The sequence below is a fragment of the Dreissena polymorpha genome, chromosome 3 (assembly GCF_020536995.1).
Source record: "Dreissena polymorpha isolate Duluth1 chromosome 3, UMN_Dpol_1.0, whole genome shotgun sequence".
Taxonomy (NCBI): domain Eukaryota; kingdom Metazoa; phylum Mollusca; class Bivalvia; order Myida; family Dreissenidae; genus Dreissena; species Dreissena polymorpha.
The window spans coordinates 80,417,882-80,439,901 of NC_068357.1; the positions used below are offsets into that span (position 1 = coordinate 80,417,882).

The 22,020-nt window shown below is 34.0% G+C and overlaps 1 protein-coding gene across 1 annotated transcript in view; it reads right to left on the minus strand.

The window, feature by feature from the left end:
• Nucleotides 1–1,724: 1,724 nt before the first annotated feature.
• LOC127874916 (two pore calcium channel protein 1-like) overlaps nucleotides 1,725–22,020 on the minus strand; it is a 74,162-nt gene continuing 53,866 nt past the window's right edge. The window contains exon 19 of the mRNA XM_052419603.1: nucleotides 1,725–1,864. Coding sequence (XP_052275563.1) covers nucleotides 1,740–1,864 — 125 coding nt within the window. The 3' untranslated portion in view covers nucleotides 1,725–1,739. The remainder of the gene's footprint in view (nucleotides 1,865–22,020) is intronic.

Below are 22,020 nucleotides of genomic sequence, written 5' to 3' on the forward strand. Positions count from 1 at the left end.
ACAAGAAGTGGAATAAAATTGTAAGATTTCCATCATTTGACATTTGCAGTTTTATTTAAGCTATACTTTGTTGGAGTTCAGTTGCACACATATAATGAGTGGTGTCACTTATTCATATCATATACCCGTACACTATATCAATGCAAACAATGTAAGATACCATTCCGTTCTTTAAATGATTCGTTCAACAAAACTAAGGCAATATCTTGCTTGTCTTGGAACGAGCTGATAACACATTCCGGTTAAAAAACGGTGCTCGACCATAATTGCAATTGGATGTGGAATAATTACACGACACATAAGCAAATAATAGTTTCATTATGTGAACAGTTACATAATAGTTTCAAAACTTAAATATAAATTTGTCTAACACGTATTATTTACACAGAAGCATGTATGCAGAAAGGGAAAAGTAATGCAATCTTCACATCACCTTCCCGTATATCATTAATCTTGATTCAAGTGAAGCTTCCCGTTCAAAGCCCGAAATGTGTGTTGCCGAAAATGATCCGAAACCTGCAAATACTGGTAGCACTTTATGTCCGCATAGCACAGGCATCGTTTTTTTCATGACTGTTATAGGATGAGGCCGCATGGATTCTTTTTTTTGCGTGCACATTCAAGTTTTATCGGGGCACATGTGTATATCTTCTTCTTTTGCAAGGTAGTGCGTTAACAGTGCATCCATTCTCTTTGGTCAAACTGGGTGCTCCAAATTTAAACACGACCAGACTTGAATTAAAAATAAGGGGCTTTTAGTAATTGGTGTTATTGCTAACAATCGAAGTCATTATAAAATAGTTTTGCTCCGGTATGCACAATAAATGGATCGTAATAGACACGATACATGTAATTTGAAAGCAACGATCGAGTTCATTTAGTTAACTTAGTAAACATATTTAAAATACGGCTAATGACTCTAAAATACTTTTATTTAAAAAATAACTCATTTGTTACAAAATTGCAGCTTCGCATCAGAAAATCTGAACAATTACAACTGACTAACATATTCCAACAGATTTATTAACAATGTATACAAGATAATGAATTTGTCACTGTTTAAAATGCACATCCCGTTCATACTTGAATATTTGAAATACCAGTTCAATATGTATCTAGAACAAGTTCAACAAACACACACACACATGTCCCACTTACCATGTAACTATCAAGTAATCGATAAATGAAACCTTAATAATAAAATTTTCAATATGTATTTACTGGTTTCAACAACAAGAACGAAACAAAGTACAAAAGATTGGTATCACAAAACTTACCACACGTCTTTGTGAACGTTGATTTGTGAACACTATATAAAATAATAGTTAAATATGTGTGTACCTGTTTTTAAAGCAAGTGTAAAAACAAAAAACAAAACAAATGTCTCACTGAACTTAATTCATGCGTTGGTGAAAGTTCATTAATGAGCATTGAACGAATAACAGTTTGTTATGTATGTATTTAAACTAAAACAAAAATCAATTATTCTATTCAACCAACACATGTACTTGTTCACACCCAAGAACTACCAGCACATGTCATTTGAGTTTCATATGTTGTCACTGATGAAGGTTAAGCAAAGATGATGAAAGGGCAAATCTAAATCCATTAGCATTAACTCTCATATGTTTCGATGCTATATGTTCTTGTATCACTAAATAAATTATTATTGCAAAAATTGCCATCACAACTATATAGATGGGTATGGAAAATGAATGCATGGGTTAACGTCACTAGGTTTACGCGACCGCTTCGAAAGTCCACGTGCTTTGTCTCAAATTGTAAGAAATTTCATCACCGTCATCTTCTGGATTTATTTCCCCTTCGAACATTTGCTGAAGAAGCACTTCGACCGTTTTACGACCTTCAATTAGACAGGTAAATGATATAAACAAAAGTATATTTTTAGTTCATTATCTTTTCAGGATATATAGCTCAACTATTAAATCTCATATACTGCATACCAGTATTCGTAGTGAGTGAAAATTATGTGAAAACATTTCACATTCATAAACTACATTTCGTTTCTAATGTACCTGTACAGCTATTGGGTTTACTAAAAAGTATGTACTCATTTCACCATCCATACCCCCATTCACGCGCCGCAAATCAGATGAAATTAAACATAAAACCGTTTAACAATTTTGAAATATGGACTAAAGTAATCATACTCTTTTTCTTGAGATGAAACCTAACACCCCTCTCGTTGGAAAGGTCCGGTATGCTATCGGTTTCACTACCAGAATCATCTTTCGCCTCGATGTCCGCAGTGCTGTTGCTTCGAGACATCGGCGGCGTTTTGTCAACCTGCGCTTCGCTATTCACCATCTCCAACTTGTCTACTTCCGGTGGGCCTATGTTGGCGCCGGTGTTTGCTTGCCTGCAATATATCGGTTAAAATGTAGACTTAATTTATCCTCTGAAAATCAACTGCAGAAACTGAAGGAAAGTCAAAGGTAGGAAAACGCCGTTTTCTGTTCCATTATTAAATCAAAGTTCAATTTAATTCGACAGACATGACTGCATCCGTCTATCATACACCATGACGCTGCAGTTATCCTACAGCTCACACTTATTGTTCATATTATCATGATAGCATTTCATTAGTGTTTTTTTAATATAAAAATAAAATAAAATTAAAGCTAAGTGACACGCAAATTAACATAATTCACATGTTAAATGTGGACATAGATATCACCACAGGTGGTTAGCCTGTGGCTATGCTATAAATTAGTGAAAACATCATTTTGAATGATAAATAATTAAATTATAACGAAAAATCAACTTTTCTGGAAAAAAAATTCACTATCAAATATATATTTAACAAGGTATTCAACTCATTCAGGTCATTTTGAGTTGAATACCTTGTTATATATATATATATATATATATATATATATATATATATATATATATATATATATATATATATATATATATATATATATATATATATATATATATAATATCATAGCCACACGCTAACCACCTGTGGATATCACGGTTACCGAAAAAGGAAAAAAACATTGACGACTCAATAGACACGAAGATATAAAGTAAAACGAATTCACACGTAAAGGTATGAACGAGAGAAATGTTAAAAATAACGTACTGCCCGATTCCGATTCCGAGTTCTTTTATTTTTGATTCAACGGAAGATTCGAATTTTCCCGATCTTTGCACATTGTACTCCAATATGAACGCTTCCAGAATGAATGCGACGAAAATGCTATATAAGTGTAATAATAAAAATATGCATTTAGCGTTTTGTGTACGTATATAACAAATTCAAAAATAGTGAAACATTTTAACAATACACTCAAACCGATTAGCAGATTTAATTCATACAGTAAACTATTATATAAATATTTAAAGTGATGACGAGCCCCCTGTGGTATATACTTAATACAATTAGTTGGGCTACTATTAAGGCTGATTAAGAATTCACAACGAGGACGACTACTAGACTGAGCTATTACTCTATTATACATTCGCATTCATTTAATTATGATTTTGTTCGATACTATTGATTGACTTATTTGTAAAACTTTCGATATTATAGACTTACTTACTTGAGAACAATGATTACACAGGACACGTGGAACGATAAGAAATACAGCCTTGCCCACTTGTTTGTCACAAATATAAATCCAGAAGAGATAACTAGGCATCGACAAGGAATCTAAGAAATGAATAACTTCAAGTGACGCAAGTCAATTCATGTTTAAAACTAAAAAGCATGTTTGGTTTGTCAAACAAAAATATAATTCTGTATTAAACATAATATATTTTGAAACTCATGCAAGCATTACAGAAACACGAATCTCACATCTGCACTGTAAGGCTGAAACGAATTGTCTTAATTTGACACCTTAATATAAATCATATAACAGCATTAACCTATGACTAGAAATTGTTGTTTAAAACAACACAGAAAGTCTAATGAAAATGTCCTTATTTGTAGATTCTACTTTATTGATTTGTTAACATAAATTTTATTGCATTCATCAATCGTAATTGATCTTACCTAATGTATTCTTATTTTCCATGTGAACACATATTTATGTAATAAATAATACAGGTTGAAGGTTAATCAATGCGGCAGCATCATAATAAAATAAAAGGATACCATGCCACTGATTGACTACGGTCAACTCAAACAAGTCGACTATCGAGTGGAGAATGTCATTGAAGTTGTTGTTGCAGTAATGGCTGTAATAGAAGGCGGTACCGTTGAGTTTCGGGTTGCCACAGAACATCTGGCTGGGGTCAGACTCGTTATAGCCATAGAACTGGACAAGGCCGTGGAAAATCTCCATGCCGACGATCGCGAACATGTAGTATAGAACCTGCAACAACACATGTTCTATTTATAGCATTATTTAAATGCATCTTACTGTGCCATTGTTGTAATTAACGAATGAAACATATAATTATAATTAAGGCGTATTATTTTATACATTTGATTGAATGTCATACTAACATTCTGATATGGACTAATCGAGTTGTGTGCTTCAATCTTAAGACACGATCAACAAATTACATGAGAAAATAAGAAATAGTATAATTCTTCTATCGGATCATTTTTATCGACAATACGTGTGAAAATAGAATCGTCTTCTTGCATGTATAATCATTCGATATGATAGCTTAAAGGTGAATCATAACAACACTTACAAAAAGATGCCTCAACAAAACATTTTGACAAAATAACTTACGAAAATAACTCCGCCGTATGTGAGAATTGAAGTTCCTATGTTGTAAATTGTCAAAATGATCAATTTGAATCTGAAATTAAAAATAAACAATCATTAAAATAGTATTAACATATTTTACTATTTTCATCATGATTGGTCTATAAAAAGAAGAGACACAGAACTATAAACGTCTTTAACGGAATTCAAAGATATTCAGCACTAGTATCAAAACCGTTTCATTAGAAATGAACACGTGCATTAATGGCAAAAAACGAATAGTAGTTTTTTTTAACTATAAACGTCTTTAACGGAATTCAAAGATATTCAGCACTAGTATCAAAACCGTTTCATTAGAAATGAACACGTGCATTCATGGCAAAAATCGAATAGTAGTTGGGTTTTTTTTAAATTTTGGTACATAGTTGACGCGTTGATGTTGCGACGTATTTCTTTTCCTATGCTGTATGACAGTGTCAGTGAAAAAAGCATATGAAGCAATATACAAGCTCGTTACCTCTTGATGCTTATTAATACTTTAACCAGTCTCATGACTCGAAGAACCAGCAACAAGTCGAGTGTACTCAACTCCTCGCCAACTAAATGTTAATAAAACAACATATAAATGCATGAAAAGTCTCTTTGTTTATCATTAATATCGTATTATATATATTTTATTTTAAAGTTTAAACAATGTGTTAAAAAACCAATAAATAAACGCAGTGTATAATATTTAAACACAAATGAAAACGTTTGGTAATTATGATGATAAACAACTAAATCTTAGTTCTGGGGAATTTGATAACACACTCCTTTCAATGAAAGATAATTCATTCAAGCAGCTGAATTTTTTATATACTATTTGTAACATTGTTGAACAAGAAATTAATGTCAAGAAAGCCTGTTCAAATTCAGACACTAGTAAACGTTTAATAACCTTCACCAACCACCGACTCGACACATGTGGCAATCACTGCTCCAAATATCACCAAGAAATCGAATCTACAAACGTAAAGATGATGTTGATAGCAATAAATAACACAATGTTATTTCAAGCGAATCTTTATGTGATGCAGATGCTGTAAAGAAGACTTAAAAAGATTTACCTCATCAAATTAATGTTTTTATATTAATTTTATAAATGTACTATTTGTACAGAATGAAACGAAATTTATAACCGAGTAAAAAAACATTTTCTGTGTATATTTTTTAGTATACAGAAGGATCGGAATGTAATAATACCTAAAATTGTATTTGGATATCAACTTACATGTTCCAAAGGCGGCGGAAGAACTCTTTTGGTCCGAACACATACAGTTTTAAAACAATTTCTATCATGAAGATGGTAAGGAAGAACCAATCAGCAACGTCTAAATCAAACCCAATAAACCAGGCGTTTACAAAAATTGCAACATCGAAGAAAATGCGGAAGAATCTGTGAAAGAAAAATATGGCATTTTACACTTTTTCTAAATCATTCGGTTACACGCATTGTTCGAAAGATTTCCGTTTATCTGATAATTTAATACATTTGTTAAGTATCAGTTTGACAGGTCAGAAAAAGTTGTAAATAAAACATGTTTATCCCACTTTTACAACGAATTCGGTTGATTAAAGCCCCGTTTATTAAATTTATGCTTTTAACCACGGCACAAAATGACGTTATTTTTTAGACGAAATTACGTCATAAATCCAGCGAAATTATCAAGTTAAACTAATTTTGTTTAAATAATAAGGTTAACTGAATAAAAAGTGGGATAGATAGAATAATAGATAAGTGTTGATTATAGGTCAGGTTTATCATGCTCGGCACGAAAACGAAAAAGCACGTACTCGCCAAAGGCTCGTGCTTTTTGTTTTCTAAGCCTCGCATGATAAACCTGATCTATAATCAACACGAACCTATTATTCTTTATGTTTTTTTTAATTTTTATAATTGAATGTAACTTATTTAAAGTAGTGACATACTTGTGCCGTACACATATTCTGATAAAGCGACTGATTTTCGAGTTGTATATGTCTGGTATCTTCTTTTCAAGGGATGTCTGTCGGTCCATTACTTCCGTAACTGGTACTTGCAAAAGGTTGATCAAGTTTAAGAAGTCTGACCTGCCTACAAAACAACGGCCATTGAACAATATAACATTCTACATATAAAAAATTTAACGCTAATATAATGTTTTATAAGTTTTTTTATAACAAAGCGGAATTGAACTTTAACTTATGTACATGAATTTGTCGATATATACAACGCAAATAATCAGGAATTTTCTCCAAAACAATTCCATTGACTTTATTTTGAAGTTGAGCTGATTTTTTTCTACGATTTCTATAATCTACGTGTATACTTATGTAGCCAGTTCCATCCTTGTCTAATATCGTCATTAGTAGATCTATCTGCTGTATGCTTTTTGTGGGCAGCACTTTTGCCATGATTGTTTCCCAAATGTGCCTTGTAATAATGTCCTCGCCATTTCTTTGTATTTTCAGGATGCTGAATGCCTGACGCAGCTTTCTCCTCTTCCCGAACACATAATCTCTGATCTCGTTCTAAAATTTAATGGTTAGACTTAACTGGTTGGCAAGCTTGTTGCAAGCAAGTTAACAATGTAAGTTTTTTACGGTCACACCTATTCAAGTGTGAAAATAAATGTATTTCGTTCGTTTTAAGTCGGTAGAATCTTTGTTTTTATTTTAAATAACATAAAGTGACGGAACTCTCTATTGAACATTAAGTTGGAAATCTTATGCATATGAACATATTGTATTTTGCTTAAATAGCGAGAACGGCATTTAGATTGCTTGTTAGAACACGATTACCACTTGGAAAATAGATGGCTTGGTTATTCGTACTCCGATTAAAAAACATCCACAAACGCAAGTGCGCTAAAGTTCACTAACCTTCAGGTTTTCCTTATAATTGTTATAAATGACGGCAAGCACTATGCCCATGAACACATATAGACAGATGATCAGGTACGCCATGAAGAATAAGGCGAACCAGTTGCTCTCGTCATACGCTGGCATCCTGTATGAAGGATTAAAGTGTATGGTTAGATCATTTGGAAAAGGTATTGTAGCATTTCTTTTTGCTACAGGAGATTAAACAGATGAAAAGCTAAACGAAAGCTATTCATAGAATCACAAACAAATAGTTAACATTGTATTAAGATTTGCAACGTCTGCTAAGGAGTGAACAATAAAAATAACCCCTTAGATGATAGCATATTTATAATTTGATAACTTCGACGGCATATTCAATTAGTTGTAGTTTGTGACATATATAGTGGACAAATAAAAAGCACGTGAAAAAAATAAGATACTACAGTATTGAAAAGTATGAACATAACAAAATAAGAAGAACCCTCCAAACTCCGCTGAATCTTACATTACATCCGGATAGTTTGACGTTGTGACCAGCACATACAGATCCCATACGCTTTCGAAGTAGGTCTTAAAATACGGCTCACCATCAGGGTACTTGAGACTCTTCCTTCAAGGTTGAGGTCTTTATTAAGCTCAGAAATATAGTTTGCAATAAACAAAATGCTCATTGCCAATGCACTACGCAAGGCCATTACATATTTAATGTTAGCGTCATATTCACATACTGATTAATATTAAATATCTTTAACAAACCTTCGCCCAAACAGTTTCAGAGCCAGAAGCGCAAATAGCAGAACTCCCATTAGGAATAATATGAGCACATTCATGATCTCGGGAACGGTCCGGCGAATGTTCCGGAAGGCTCGTCGGATCTGCGAACAAGAAGAAATAACTAGAAATATTATAAACACTGCATATGAATTGCGTCTCGTTTCTTTTTCGGCGTTCCATTTTAACCAAGAATTTGAAATTTCTTGACGTTTATTAATATTTATTTAAATGCTGAAAAAATACCGGCAGTATTATCGAAATAATAACAATCTTAAAAAATAACATTTGCCGTAAATTTTATGAATGCATAATTTTGTTTTGCAAATATGATTGTAGAATGATGAGCGTGAAACTGTCGTATCTCGTAAAGAGAGAATTTGTGGTATCCAAAGTTTTAAACTCTCCAAATAAATATAATGTGTGCGTGTCCCCTTAAAATTAGCAAGAGTCTTCGCGAAAAGGTTTTGAATTGAAGAAAACGTAGTGCTTGTAATGAACTGTTTTCGTCCACACGATTGCATATCATCACGTGATCAGATATAATTGTGTAGTTTGAAGTTAGAAGCTTAAGAAATGAGTCCTGGGTGGATTGAATGGTTGAGAAAATGTGTTTTATTTAATAATATCACAAACTTATTGATCATGTATATGATGTAATAATATATTAGACGTTGGCATACAGGTGCACATCAACGAGTTTGCTTTGGCGCTAGTTTGTAGTTAGATAACGTACATAAATACTAAAAACAACAATAAAAGTTATATTTTAAAATAACTGAAACATAAAAGCTAGCAGATAAATGTTACAATTAAGACCATTAGTTTGATATAAATTCTAGATCCCGTACATGTAATACTGATATTTGTTTAGAGAACTAAATGTCATGCGTGGAGTCTGGGACTACCAAAAAATCTCAGCCATGTCAAATGGTTGATAACGTTACAGACCTGCCGGCCGTCAGAGAAGTTAATGATAAGCAGCGCTCTGAGGGGTCGGGACCATCGAACAGGGTTTGTGTCCGGGGCGGCGTTCACCCAGGCGATATAGCATATCATGTCGATGATAGTCAACTGAAAATACAGAGAGTAAGATATAGATATAGATATAGCGAGTTTGTAAAGACGCTCACAAATGTATTTCCCATACAAGAAGTTAGATGGAATAAATCGACTTTAATTATAATCAATTAATTATTTAATTATTTCATGTTTACAAAATACAAATTGTACATCAAATCATATACACTGAATATAGCCTTAATTATTGTATTTAGCGCAAAACTTTCGAACAAATAAAAATGCAAATTGTGTTTTCTCCAAATAATACCACTTTTTTCAACCGTAAGATAAAATATTCTAGTTTTCCATATTCAACACGATTAATTAAAAAGCCTATTTAAGTATGCCTGCAAAGGTTTTCAATCTTTTGAGTTCTAACTTGAACGAGGCAAGTATTATGCAACGTAGCATTATGATGCTTATATTCCCTGAGCCATAACTGCTCAATCAACTGGCCATATCGCGACTTTTTTCTGTTTAATGTCTCTTCATCAAAAGCTAGTGATGCAATAAAGTGGAATGTACGGCGACGGAGGCTGGATTTTTGGATTAAAGAAGTCATTTCCGAACCTTTTTGAAACCGTGCTGTAGGGTACTCACTGCAATGACGGCGATGACCATGAGGTTCTTGGAGTCTCGCCAGAAAATATTTGGTTGACTGAAGTATGACAAGTGAATGACGCGAACAATGAAGAAAGCTATACAGAATGCCTCCATAATCATCGAACCCTGGAATATATTAGTTGTTACACGAATCCATTGACCTTGCAAACCTTAATAAACAACACAATAATCCAGAGTTGTAATAACTATGATATTATCCATGCTTCACACTTGTTTCCATATACATGGATGTTTTAAACAAGTGCGATTAGTTTAAATAAAAAAGAGATTACACAAGATGTAGTAGCTGGCCAAAATTTATAAAAACCAAGAGCAATATAATTCACTGGGTATACTGGTTAATAAAGATAATTATTTATCATCACTGTCCGACTATTGCGTACAATTGGTGCAAATAAAATTGTCACTTTTGGAACTTGCTTATAGACCCCATACCTGGCGTAACTTAAAGCAAAGGTCGATGCCTTACCCAATATGGGACAGCCCAATCCGGTCGAGTTGGCTTCTCAAACAGTGCAAGACTCATGTTCAGCAAGATGCAAATATAAAGGGCTAGCTTAAAGTACCACTGGTGGTAGAAAATGTAGTACCTGAAAACGTGATTGTGCAATTGGGAAACCAGTTTAAGCAGCGGTTTAAGAACAACATTTATTTTACAAAATTGTACAAGAATACGGGATTCGACAGTTTAGTTATTTCAGTCCCTAAAATGATTTCATTATTGTGAGTTGTGTGTAAAGACTACACCATACATGCTGTTCAAACAATAAATGAACTGTCAATTATGTACATGTGTATACCTTATTGTTAAATTATAACAGCATTTAATAAAATACTATTGTATGAAGAAAACGCTCTATCGCCTGCAACTTTCACATCGACATGTTAGTCTGATGAACATGAACAAGATGTCTAATTATGTAATTTCTCTTCTTTTTGCATTTTTCTCGTTTCTCTTCTGTTTGCATTTTCCTTGATATCAAGTTCTGATTTTAAAATTTATTTATGTTTTTCTAACATAACACGTGTACTTGATTAGTATGCATGTACTTATATTAATATCAAGTACATATCAAATACAAAGTACATGTATATAGTGTAGTTTAGTGATAATTCATGCATAGTCTGTCTGACCTAACATAATTCGGCTCTGTCTTGTAAGTGAACTTTCTCCCGCTTTCTGCATCTTCAATAAGTGTTTGGGCCAAAATAAGTTTCTACAATACATAAAAAACAAATATATAAATAGCACATCAAACTCAACACCGTACTCGAACGATAATTTAAATGACAAGCAAAATTCTGCACGGAAAATACGCGACGATAAAAACGTCGGTAAGTCTGAATTGAAGAGCTTCTGGTGGCCTGACTTAAATAATTAGTCGAGAATTAAAATTGGTGAATTTTGTTTATTCAATATATACACATAAATGGGCATTTTTGTACGAACATTTTGGACGAATTAAATAAAGGTTGACAATTAGTACAAAAGTCTTCGTATTTATACCAAGCAATTACTCAGGTTAATAACACATGGAGTTAAGAACTTCATTATGCATATGCCTATAAACAATCCGAAAAGACTATGTCATTATTATGTGATAAAATGATTATACGTGTGCTTACAGAAACTACAGCTACACGATTTGTTATCAAACACCAACGGTATATTAGGCCAGAAAATAACAACATGTAATTAAAATTGTATGAAACACTTTTTAGTAAAATAGAACACATTGAACACATTGTAAACTTTGCACAGGCTACTAGAGATAATTTAAACTGTTTTAATATTTTTATAATACGTGAGTCTTATTTTTTGCAGACGGCTAATATTTATCTAAATATTTTTCTGAATAGATGTCGCATGAGTTATTCCTCGTAGACATATGTTATTTATCTTAGCCGGATCAACGTGCTTGCAAGTAAGTACTTTTTTTCTGGCATCACATAATCTAGGTCAGTTAAGTGGTTTATACATAACATTTCTTAAGAGAAATAGGAGGCTAACGGGATTGATAATAAACATATTAATTTGTAAAATAACACATACTGTGCTTTACGTATTTTGGTGCTAGCCCTTATTAAATACCTCTTCTGTCAAATGTTTAAGATCTTCATCTCTGCTAGAATGTCTTCGTCTTCTTTCACTAGGTTCATTATTTGGTGACTTTGTGTCTGAGGTAGGGGCATTAGACGGTCGTTGTTTCTCTGTTGGAATACTAAGCTTCACGGTTTCCGGCTTACTAACGTTTTGATTTTCGCGTTTAACTCTTGGTGACACATTCGGTGGTGGTTTTATTAAGTGTGATTTTGCAACCGGTATTTCTGATGTTATCTCTATTGTATGACTGTCTTGTCCCGTGTCGATCTTTTCTTTTACAGCTTTATCTGGTATGATTTGATCATCTTCAACACCGTCATTTACAATAACAGGATTGTCTAGATGATTGCCAGATTCCGACATTTTAATATCCAATCCATACACAAAACATGGTTTGCAATCACAAATCCATATTGTATTTTCTAAATGTATTCCTAAAACTGACCAAAATCATTGAATACATCAACAGCTCAATTAACTCGTGAATAAAAGCCTTTATCTTGTTAATACTGCACAAGGGGGCGTATCCATCTCACAAAGCGATTGTCTCAAGCGTTTATGAAGTGAACCTGTGAGCTCGTATCAACAAATATAACCCAAGTTTTTCACATGATTGATAAATATAATTATGCTTAATCTTATCATATTAACGCTAATATAAAAAATGAAAAACAAAAGTTAATGATACAATCTTTTACGTACATAAGTAAATACTATGGTGGATAACCAGTTATGTTTTTTTTATGCGGACAACATCATTTATAAAATTACGTATTGTTAGTAAAGTATGGTTTGCAATTTTATCTAACTTAGTAATTGTGCATCCATCAGCGTTTCAACCTTTTTTTCTAAACACAATGCAAATTGGAATGACACTTTCGTACATAGATCCATATTTACATACAAAAAATAAACTCATCTTCACTATCTTATTTCATGTAATTATAACAATTACAATAATGTTCGTTTTGATAAGTCATACAGTTTGAATTTTCAGCGGAAAAAAATAGTTCATAACTAAGAAACATAAGTTCTTTGTATTTAGGTGGTTCACAGATCTAATCATAATGCATAATACAAATATTTCAATACACGACATTAATACTGTAGAATAATACCATTCCTGTTTACATGTTATAATTTCAATTAATCTTAGATAATCTTTGAATGCTTCAAATTTGACAGACTGGTCAGAGCACAGATTATTAAATTTAGTGTCTACAAGATTTTATCATAAATCCCAGTTGAAACGGCCGTTGTGGCACTCATGTAACATCAGTTGATAAATTGATCTGATTATTATAATATCATTTTGGTTTACCTTAAACCAATATTATGACATATCGATGGAAAAAGATGGGTATCTGTCTGATTTTCCATAAAACGCTATTTAACGTTTTAAAGTCGTACAAAGCTTGAACCACAGGTGGTTAGCGTGTGGCTATGATATTAATTAGTGAAAACATCATTTTGAATGATAAATAATCATATTATAACGAAAAATTAACTTTTCTGGAAAAAAAATTTCACTATCAAATATATATATAACAAGGTATGCAACTCAAAATCAGCCCAAAACGGGGTGCATCGCTTTGAACAGCCATATCTTCATCAATTGTGCAGCGATTTTCACGATCTCGGTCTTATTCAACGCAGAAATGAATTTCCTTTCTGGAAATGTATATGTCTTGCAATATTTTTACAAATGCTGGGTCAACTTTTAAGAAATAACACGATACACAACACGCATGACCCAGTTGACAGTGATCATGCATTCTTTATGAATGAAATCTCCAGTTGTAAAGACACACCTCCGCATTGGACCAATGAAATCACTCGTATGTTTAAAATGTCAGTTAGTTGAAATGTATGTAAACAAAGGTTTCAAACGGCGCTGGACAGTTAGTCTTGATGCAGAATGTAACGACAAGAACGGTAATAATGTTTTTTCATACGTTTTATTGAATTATGGTATCGAACTGCATGAACTTTGTAGGGAAGTTGCCCTTTACTCCGTGAAGATTTCAGTCTAAAAGACAGCATGATCACTGTCAACTGGGTCATGCGAGTTGTGTATCGTGTTATTTCTTAAAAGTTTACCCAGCATTTGTAAAAATATTGCAAGACATATACATTTCCAAAAAGGAAATTCATTTCTGCGTTGAATAAGACCGAGATCGTGAAAATCGCTGCACAATTGATGAAGATATGGCTGTTCAAAGCGATGCACCCCGTTTTGTGCTGATTTTCAGTTGCATACTTTGTTATATATATATTTGATAGTGAACTATTTTTTTCAGAAAAGTTAATTTTTCGTTATAATATGATTATTTATCATTCAAAATGATGTTTTCACTAATTAATATCATAGCCACACGCTACCCACCTGTGGCTTGAACTGCACCTTTTCCAATGCTTAAGATTTTGTATTTCGCTATACATGCATGGTTCAAATATATTCAGTAAAAACATCAAACAATATGAATTGTGTTTTTTGCAAACTGCATAATTATTATTGGTAATCAAAATATTAATTACCTTGATTAATATAACATAAAAATATATTAGTTTAAAGTAAAATTCTCCTAATAATAAAAAATAGTTCCAATATAATGATCTAGTTATTAACGTTTACGACTTGTATTTGATGACCATCAGATGTCATTTTTTTAGGTGGCTATGGTCCACCTTGTTTGCGAAAAACGTTTATTAAAAAGTCGGCAAATGGAATAAAACAACCCACGAAACGAACATATTTAGCCCGACCCAGGACAATGACAGGTGGAAGCTTTACACAAGACCGCCCGTTTCACCCTTTCCTACGGACTCCAAGTTAAACGCTGCTCAAGAAGAGGATATCAATGGTATTTGCTTCAAAGACCGACCATTGTGTTTTAAGACGGAATGCTGAAGAACGAGGAAAAACATTCAGTTCATTATATATGTTTAAAATCTTTAAAAGTAGTTAGACACGTTTAATAAACGGAAGCGGACATATATTGATTCAAAGACGCGTTCATAGACTGCAGATGTACACAAAGATCGACAACTTAAGCATAAGATTACGTGAACATTTGAACAACTAATTATTCGTCGCTATGTATGCTAACGCATGACCATGATGGGCAGTTATGCAAATATGGCTATTTTACCTTAAGAATGTATAATGCGATAAGCTCATGTGTGTGCGAAGTGTGTTTTTTGAAGTTCATGATGTCCTTCCGAGGCTGCGTCATGTGAGGATCCCGAGTGTGTCCCAACACTCATACCTAAAATTAACTAATTCGCTAATTTCAAAGTTAAGACGAGAAGATATTTGTATTTTAATGAAAGGTACCTTAGATTGGAGTAGGCTTGTGCTGTGTGCGTTTGTGCGCGCGTGTGCGTGCCTGGCTGAGAGTGTGTGCATATGGGAAAATGTAATCAACAAGAAATTAATATTCTTAAATACTTTCTGTAAATAAATAATTTTTCCTCGAGACCATTTCAATATTGAAAGAGAAATTAATAATATACGAGAAGTCATGTAATAGAGTTGCATTTTATGACACGTATATAACACTGTTACAGTACTCTTACGTCCGTCAAAGTCTACATGTATCGCATGGTAATGCAGAAATGCATAATACATACCATAGTTGTTTGAAGGCCTCATTGAAAATAAGATTGCCATTGTTAAACTGTTTGCATGACTTTGTATCAATGTGTTGTCTTAATGAGTTACCTTCAGAAAATAAAGAGATTATTATTATTATTATTATTAATATTATTATTATTATTATTAATATTATTATTATTATTATTATTATTATTATTATCATTATTATAATAATAATAATAATAATTATTATTATTATTATTATTATTATTATAATTATTATTATTATTATTATTATTATTATTATAATTATTATTATTATTATTATTATTATTATTATTATATTATATTATTATTATTATTATCATTATTATTATTATTATTATTATTATTATTATATACTTTTACTCCAGGGGTCAGTGGTTCGAGCCAGTTGAGGGTTACTTTTTTCTTTCTTTAATTTTATTCTTGTTTTTTTTTAATGGAGCTGTTTAGATACAATGTTTACATGTATACATATAAAGCATTTTATGACAAACTTAAATACATGCCAAAATCTGTGAAAAGGCTACTCTGCACTAGTCCATGATTATATACAGACGAAAGCACAAGAACCGTATCTTTCTGAGGCACGAAATAATGAACCCAAACGAATTTACATTAATATTGAACTTACACTAGCGTAAAGTTCAGATGGCAAGTTTTTTAGAGTAATTGCTGTTTTTATTTCAAGGTTTAAGTTTGTAGCATGATATAATTGTCGTATTTTACGGTTCCTTGTGTGAAATAATAATCTGATGTATTAATTTGTAAAAAAATGAAACATCGCATTTGGCGAGATATGTTCTTGTTTAACTATAGTTAAATGTATTCAATTCACACTTATCAAAATAATACATACGTCTAGAGTTTAAAAGCAAACTATTCTAACATTTTAATAGGATCATTTTTTCAAATAGACACATTTGCATTAATGAATCGCGCTTTGGGAAAACAAGGCTTAATGCATGGCCATAAAATGTCGTCCCTAATTAATATTTGCTGGTCGCTTTCTTCTTTAATGGATCTTTTCTTTTAAAGGTAATCTCTCCACAACGCAAATCGTGTATTGGCTGTAATTGTAGTCGTTGATATTGACTACGCATACTATGATAGGACGGTAATAAATTGCTCTGGGGTTCCCAAGTTAAAGATCTGACCCGGGACTTTCAGAGTGTTATGCGGAAGCAATATCCACGCTGGGGTCATCACTTTTAAGTTTATGCTAAAATGTTACAAGTTCGTCATTTGGATCTTACATAACTTGATCAGTGAAAGATTTAAATGAAATGTATATATTGTTTAAAAACAAAATATTGTGATATAAAGCAGTTACAATTCTCATCTGTAAAATCTTGGTTGACCTGAACATCTAATCCCTTTGAAAATAAAATCCCCAACCATCGAGCATTTGATTTGGCAAAACTTAAAAATGCTTCTGTGTTCAACATTGGATATAAATATTGTTCAAAGTTCGATGTGAAGTGCAAATCTTGCAAACAAAATATACGTGCCCTCGTTTCTTACTTTCTTGACCTACTTTCTGTATCGTGCGTTAAATGAAACCCCAATCATATGCGCTACAGATAATATGCGACATGCGTAACAGTGTCATCTATTCCGAAAAATGCCGAAATAGCCAGCGGATCTCATTCGAAGTAGCGATAATTGTGAAAAGTTAAACGTATGCCATGCTAGAATGACCACAGTTTACTTAATAAGTCTACAACTGTTTTATGAAATGATTAATTTTTTTAATATTTTATTAAAAGTATTGTTGTATTCAATGTAAATAAAAACAAAGTGACAGACATAATATTCCTAATTCGGTTCTTAAGTTTTTGTGTTGATGTCTGGTACAATTTTCTCTTTATTAACTTTTGCTATTTTAATCAAGCTACGATGTGATAGGGATTAGCATTTCTGCCTATTTAGCATTTTTAGCAAATCTACATGGCTCGATACAAAAGGAATCAATATTACATTAAAATGGTTAAGAATCACCATAATTATGTTCCTTCCTTAGCTGGAAACCGGAGATTATGGGGTGTTCAGGTTAAAGATAGAACTTTGTGCTTGGTAGCAGCTCCCTAGGGTGGTCAAGCACCGGAAACTCAACTCTTAAATTCGAGGGGCTGGCACGTTTTGCACAACCAGCTGCAAGATCTTGAAGAGTCGAAGAGTGCCGTAAATAGTTTATTACGTCCACTGAAAGGTAATGATGAGGACAAGACAACACAAGTCCAAGTCGGATCTTTCGAGGCCCGAATGAAATAACAACGACCGCGAACTCCACTGCCAGTCTCCAGGTTTGATGCGACAAGTTAGCTACTGAAGCTAGTCCATCGATCAAGCTGGCATCAAAGGGAACAATTATAGAAACAAGGAACGAAAAAATACTCTATGCGCGTGGAAAGATCCACGAACTTACGCACGAGTTGAAGCGCTGACGCTGGGATATCATCGGTCTGGCCGAGAGAAGGGGGTTAGGCTTCGGATAAACATCAAAAGACGAAGGCCACAAGGTATGGATCAGCGGGGCGGATTCGAAACATCGCCACGGGTTTGCTTTCAGGTGAAAAAAATGACAGAGGGCTGAGACGTCTTGAGTTTGCCAGAAGCCACCAACTTACACTGACCAACACGATGCAACAACACAAACCGTCCAGAACAGCGACACGACATGCACCACCCGGTCAAGTAGATAACGTAATCGATTTCATACTGCCTCAGCAAGGCTTCAAGTTACGCATAAACAAGGCGAACACAAGAACGTGTTCAAGCACAGACATTGGGAGTGACCATGACTTAGTGCTCATCACCATCAATTTGAAGCTAAATTACAAGCTCATCTCCAAGAACCCTCGCAATAGATATAATTTGGGGGAAATGAAAGATCTTGAGATAGCAGAGGATTTTCAAGCAAAGATAGGCGGTAAGCCTATAGTGCACCCTTGACATCCTTGACAATTACATCAACACAATTACCAACAACATCAACAGCAAAAGTAAAGATGCCAACAACACCCTGAAATCCCTCACAAAGACCAGTCATCCCAGGCCAGTGTTATAGCAGACGCTGAATTGAACCTCCCAAACGGGAGTGTCGCAGTTCTGAACAAGTGGAGTGAATACGGCAGCGACCTATACAGCTACTCGCTGCAACCAGACCCCAGTCTTTTTTAGAATGAACCAGAAGCGGACGACAAACGTCCGTCCATACTAAAGGAAGAGGTGGTGGATGCAGTGCGCAGTCTGAAGGCATGAACATATCCGGTCCAGGAGTGGATAACGTCCCTTCTGAACTGGAGGCAGCTCAAGGAAGTTGTGCAAATATATAAATGTGGCGCTGTCCCACTTCGTATTCCCGACAAACAAATGTCGCTTTACACAAAAACATGCATACACGAACACAGAATGTGCGAAAACAAAAAACTGCCAATTACACACTTAATTTTTTCACCCAAACACGCTGTCTTTGCTCTTTTTTTCTCTATCAATCGATATCTGGTGGTTGTTTGATGCATTATTTAAACATTCTACATTTTGTTGAAGTGTTTGTGGATTACAACAGAACATGTTGATAGCAATTTGTTATTATTTATTACTATTATAATGTATTCAAACATGTTCAAATTAATTTGACTGTCTTTAAATGCATCATATTTATTTACACAACCGATGTTTAATTTTTGAACAATTGCATACCTGTATTGAATGACAAAGTATCCTTTACAAGACTGGGCAGTAAACCTGTCCCGACATCTAAATCCGCGTACTTGCTATGAAATGCTGCATACATACATCAGCAAAGGCTCTTTAACATTCATGCAGTTATAAACAAGAGGGCCATGATGGCCCTGTATTGCTCCACTGCTGAAAAAAGGCTAAAACAAATATTCTCGGCATGTGCAAATACTTAAATATAGGCCCTATTTAAGCACATGTACACTTTTGTGACCCACTGGGCTGTGTCAAATTTAACCCCATGGGCATAATTTGAGCTAACTTTGTAGAGGACTACTATATCTCACTATATACAAAATGTGGTAGCCCTAGGTCCAAGAGTTAAGGACAAGAATATTTTAAAAGTTTTCACAAAATAAGCAAGATATAAGCGTATATAATGTTCAATATTGTGACCCGCGGGTCAGGGTCAAATTTGACCCAAAGGGCATAATTGAACAAACTTGGTAGAGGACTATAAGATGTTACTGCATACCAAATTTGGTAGCCATAGTCCGAATGGTTTTCGACAAGAAGATTTTTAAAGATTTCACTAATAGGCGCTTTATAAGCGTTTATTCAATTTTGTGACCTCCCGGAGCAGGGTCAAAGTTGACCCCATGGCCATTATTTGAACAAATTTGGTAGAAGTTTATTAGATGTCACTACATACCAAATTTGGTATCCCTAGGCCCAATGGTTATGGACAAGAAGATTTTTACAAAGTTTTCACAAAATAGGCCCCATATAAGCGTATGTTCAGTTTTGTGACCCCCCGGGCAGGGTCAAATTTGACGCAAGGGTCATAATCTGAACAAACTTGGTAGGGAACTATTAGATGTCACTTCATACCAAATTTGGTAGCCCATGCCTTATGGTTAAGGACAAGGAGATTTTTAATTTTTTTCACAAAATAGGCACTATATAAGCATATAATCGATTTTGTGGCCCCCAGGGCAGGGTCAAATTTAACCACTGGGGCATAATTTGAACAAACTAAGTAGAGGACTATACAATGTCACTACATACCAAATTGTGTAGCCCTAGGCCTAATGGTTATGGACAAGTACTGTTTTAAAGTTTTCACAAAATAGGCATTATATAAGCATATGTTCAATTGTGTGACTCCCGGGGCAGGGTCCAATTTGATCCCAGGGATAAAATTTAAACAAATTTGGTAGAGGACTATTAGATGTTACTACATACCAAATTTGATAGCCCTAGGCCAGATGGTTGTGGACAAGTAGATTTTGGAGTTTTCACAAAAAAGGCCTTATATAAGCATATGTTAAATTTTGTGACCCCCCGGGGCAGTGTCAAATTTGACCACAGGAATAAAATTCGAACGAATTTGGTAGAGGACTATTATATGTCACTATATACCAAATTTGATAGCCCTAGGCCCGATGGTTTTGGACAAGTAAATTTTTAAAGTTTTCACAAAATAGGCCTTATATAAGCAATTTTGTGACCACATACCAAATTTGGTAGCCCTAGGCCCAATGTTTATGGACAAGTAGATTTTTAAAATTTTCACAAAATAGGCTCCATATAAGCGTATGTTCAATGTTGTGACCCACAGGGCAGGGTCAAATTTGACCCCAGGGACATAATTTGAACAAACGTGGAAGAGAACTATAAGATGTCACTACATACCAAATTTGGTAGCCCTAGGCCCAATGGTTATGGACAAGAAGACTTTGAAAGTTTTCACAAAATAAGCTCTTTATAAGCATATATGTATTCAATTCTGTGACCCCCGGGGCAGTTTCAAATTTGACCCCAGGGGCATAATTTGAGCAAACTAAGAAGAAAACTATAACATGTCACTACATACCAAATTTGGTAGCCCTATGCCATACGGTTATGGACAAGAGAATTTTTAAAGTTTTCCCACAATATGCCTTATATAAGCATATGTTGAATATTGTGACCCTCGGGGCAGGGTCAAACTTGATCCCATGGGCATAATTTGAACAAATTTGGTAGAGGACTATAAGATGTCACTACATACCAAATTTGGTAGCCCTAGGCCCAATGGTTATGGACAAAAAGATTTTGAAAGTTTTCACAAAATAGGCCTTATATAAGCAAATTTTCAATTTTTTGACCCCCGGGGCAGGGTCAAATTTGACCCCAGGAGCATAATTTGAAAAAAATTGAAAGAGGTTCACCCGAGGAACATTCCTGAGAAATTTCATCAGAATTGGACCAGTAGTTTAGGAGAAGAGATGTTTAAAGAAAAAGTTAACGCACGGACGGACGCACGCACGCACGCACGACGGATACAGGACCATGACATAAGCCCCGCTGGCCTTTGGCCAGTGGAGCTAAAAATCTTAAAACATTTCAATTGTTTTATATTTGCGTTACGCAATGTGGTTTGCAAGCATTATATCATAAATATCCTCGCGAATCATTATGAAAGCCTATTTGTACCACTATAAAAATAAAATAGTGCGAAGTCGTATTAACGAGAAAATTGCGTTTCTACGCAAATTAAATAGAGATGAAGCAAA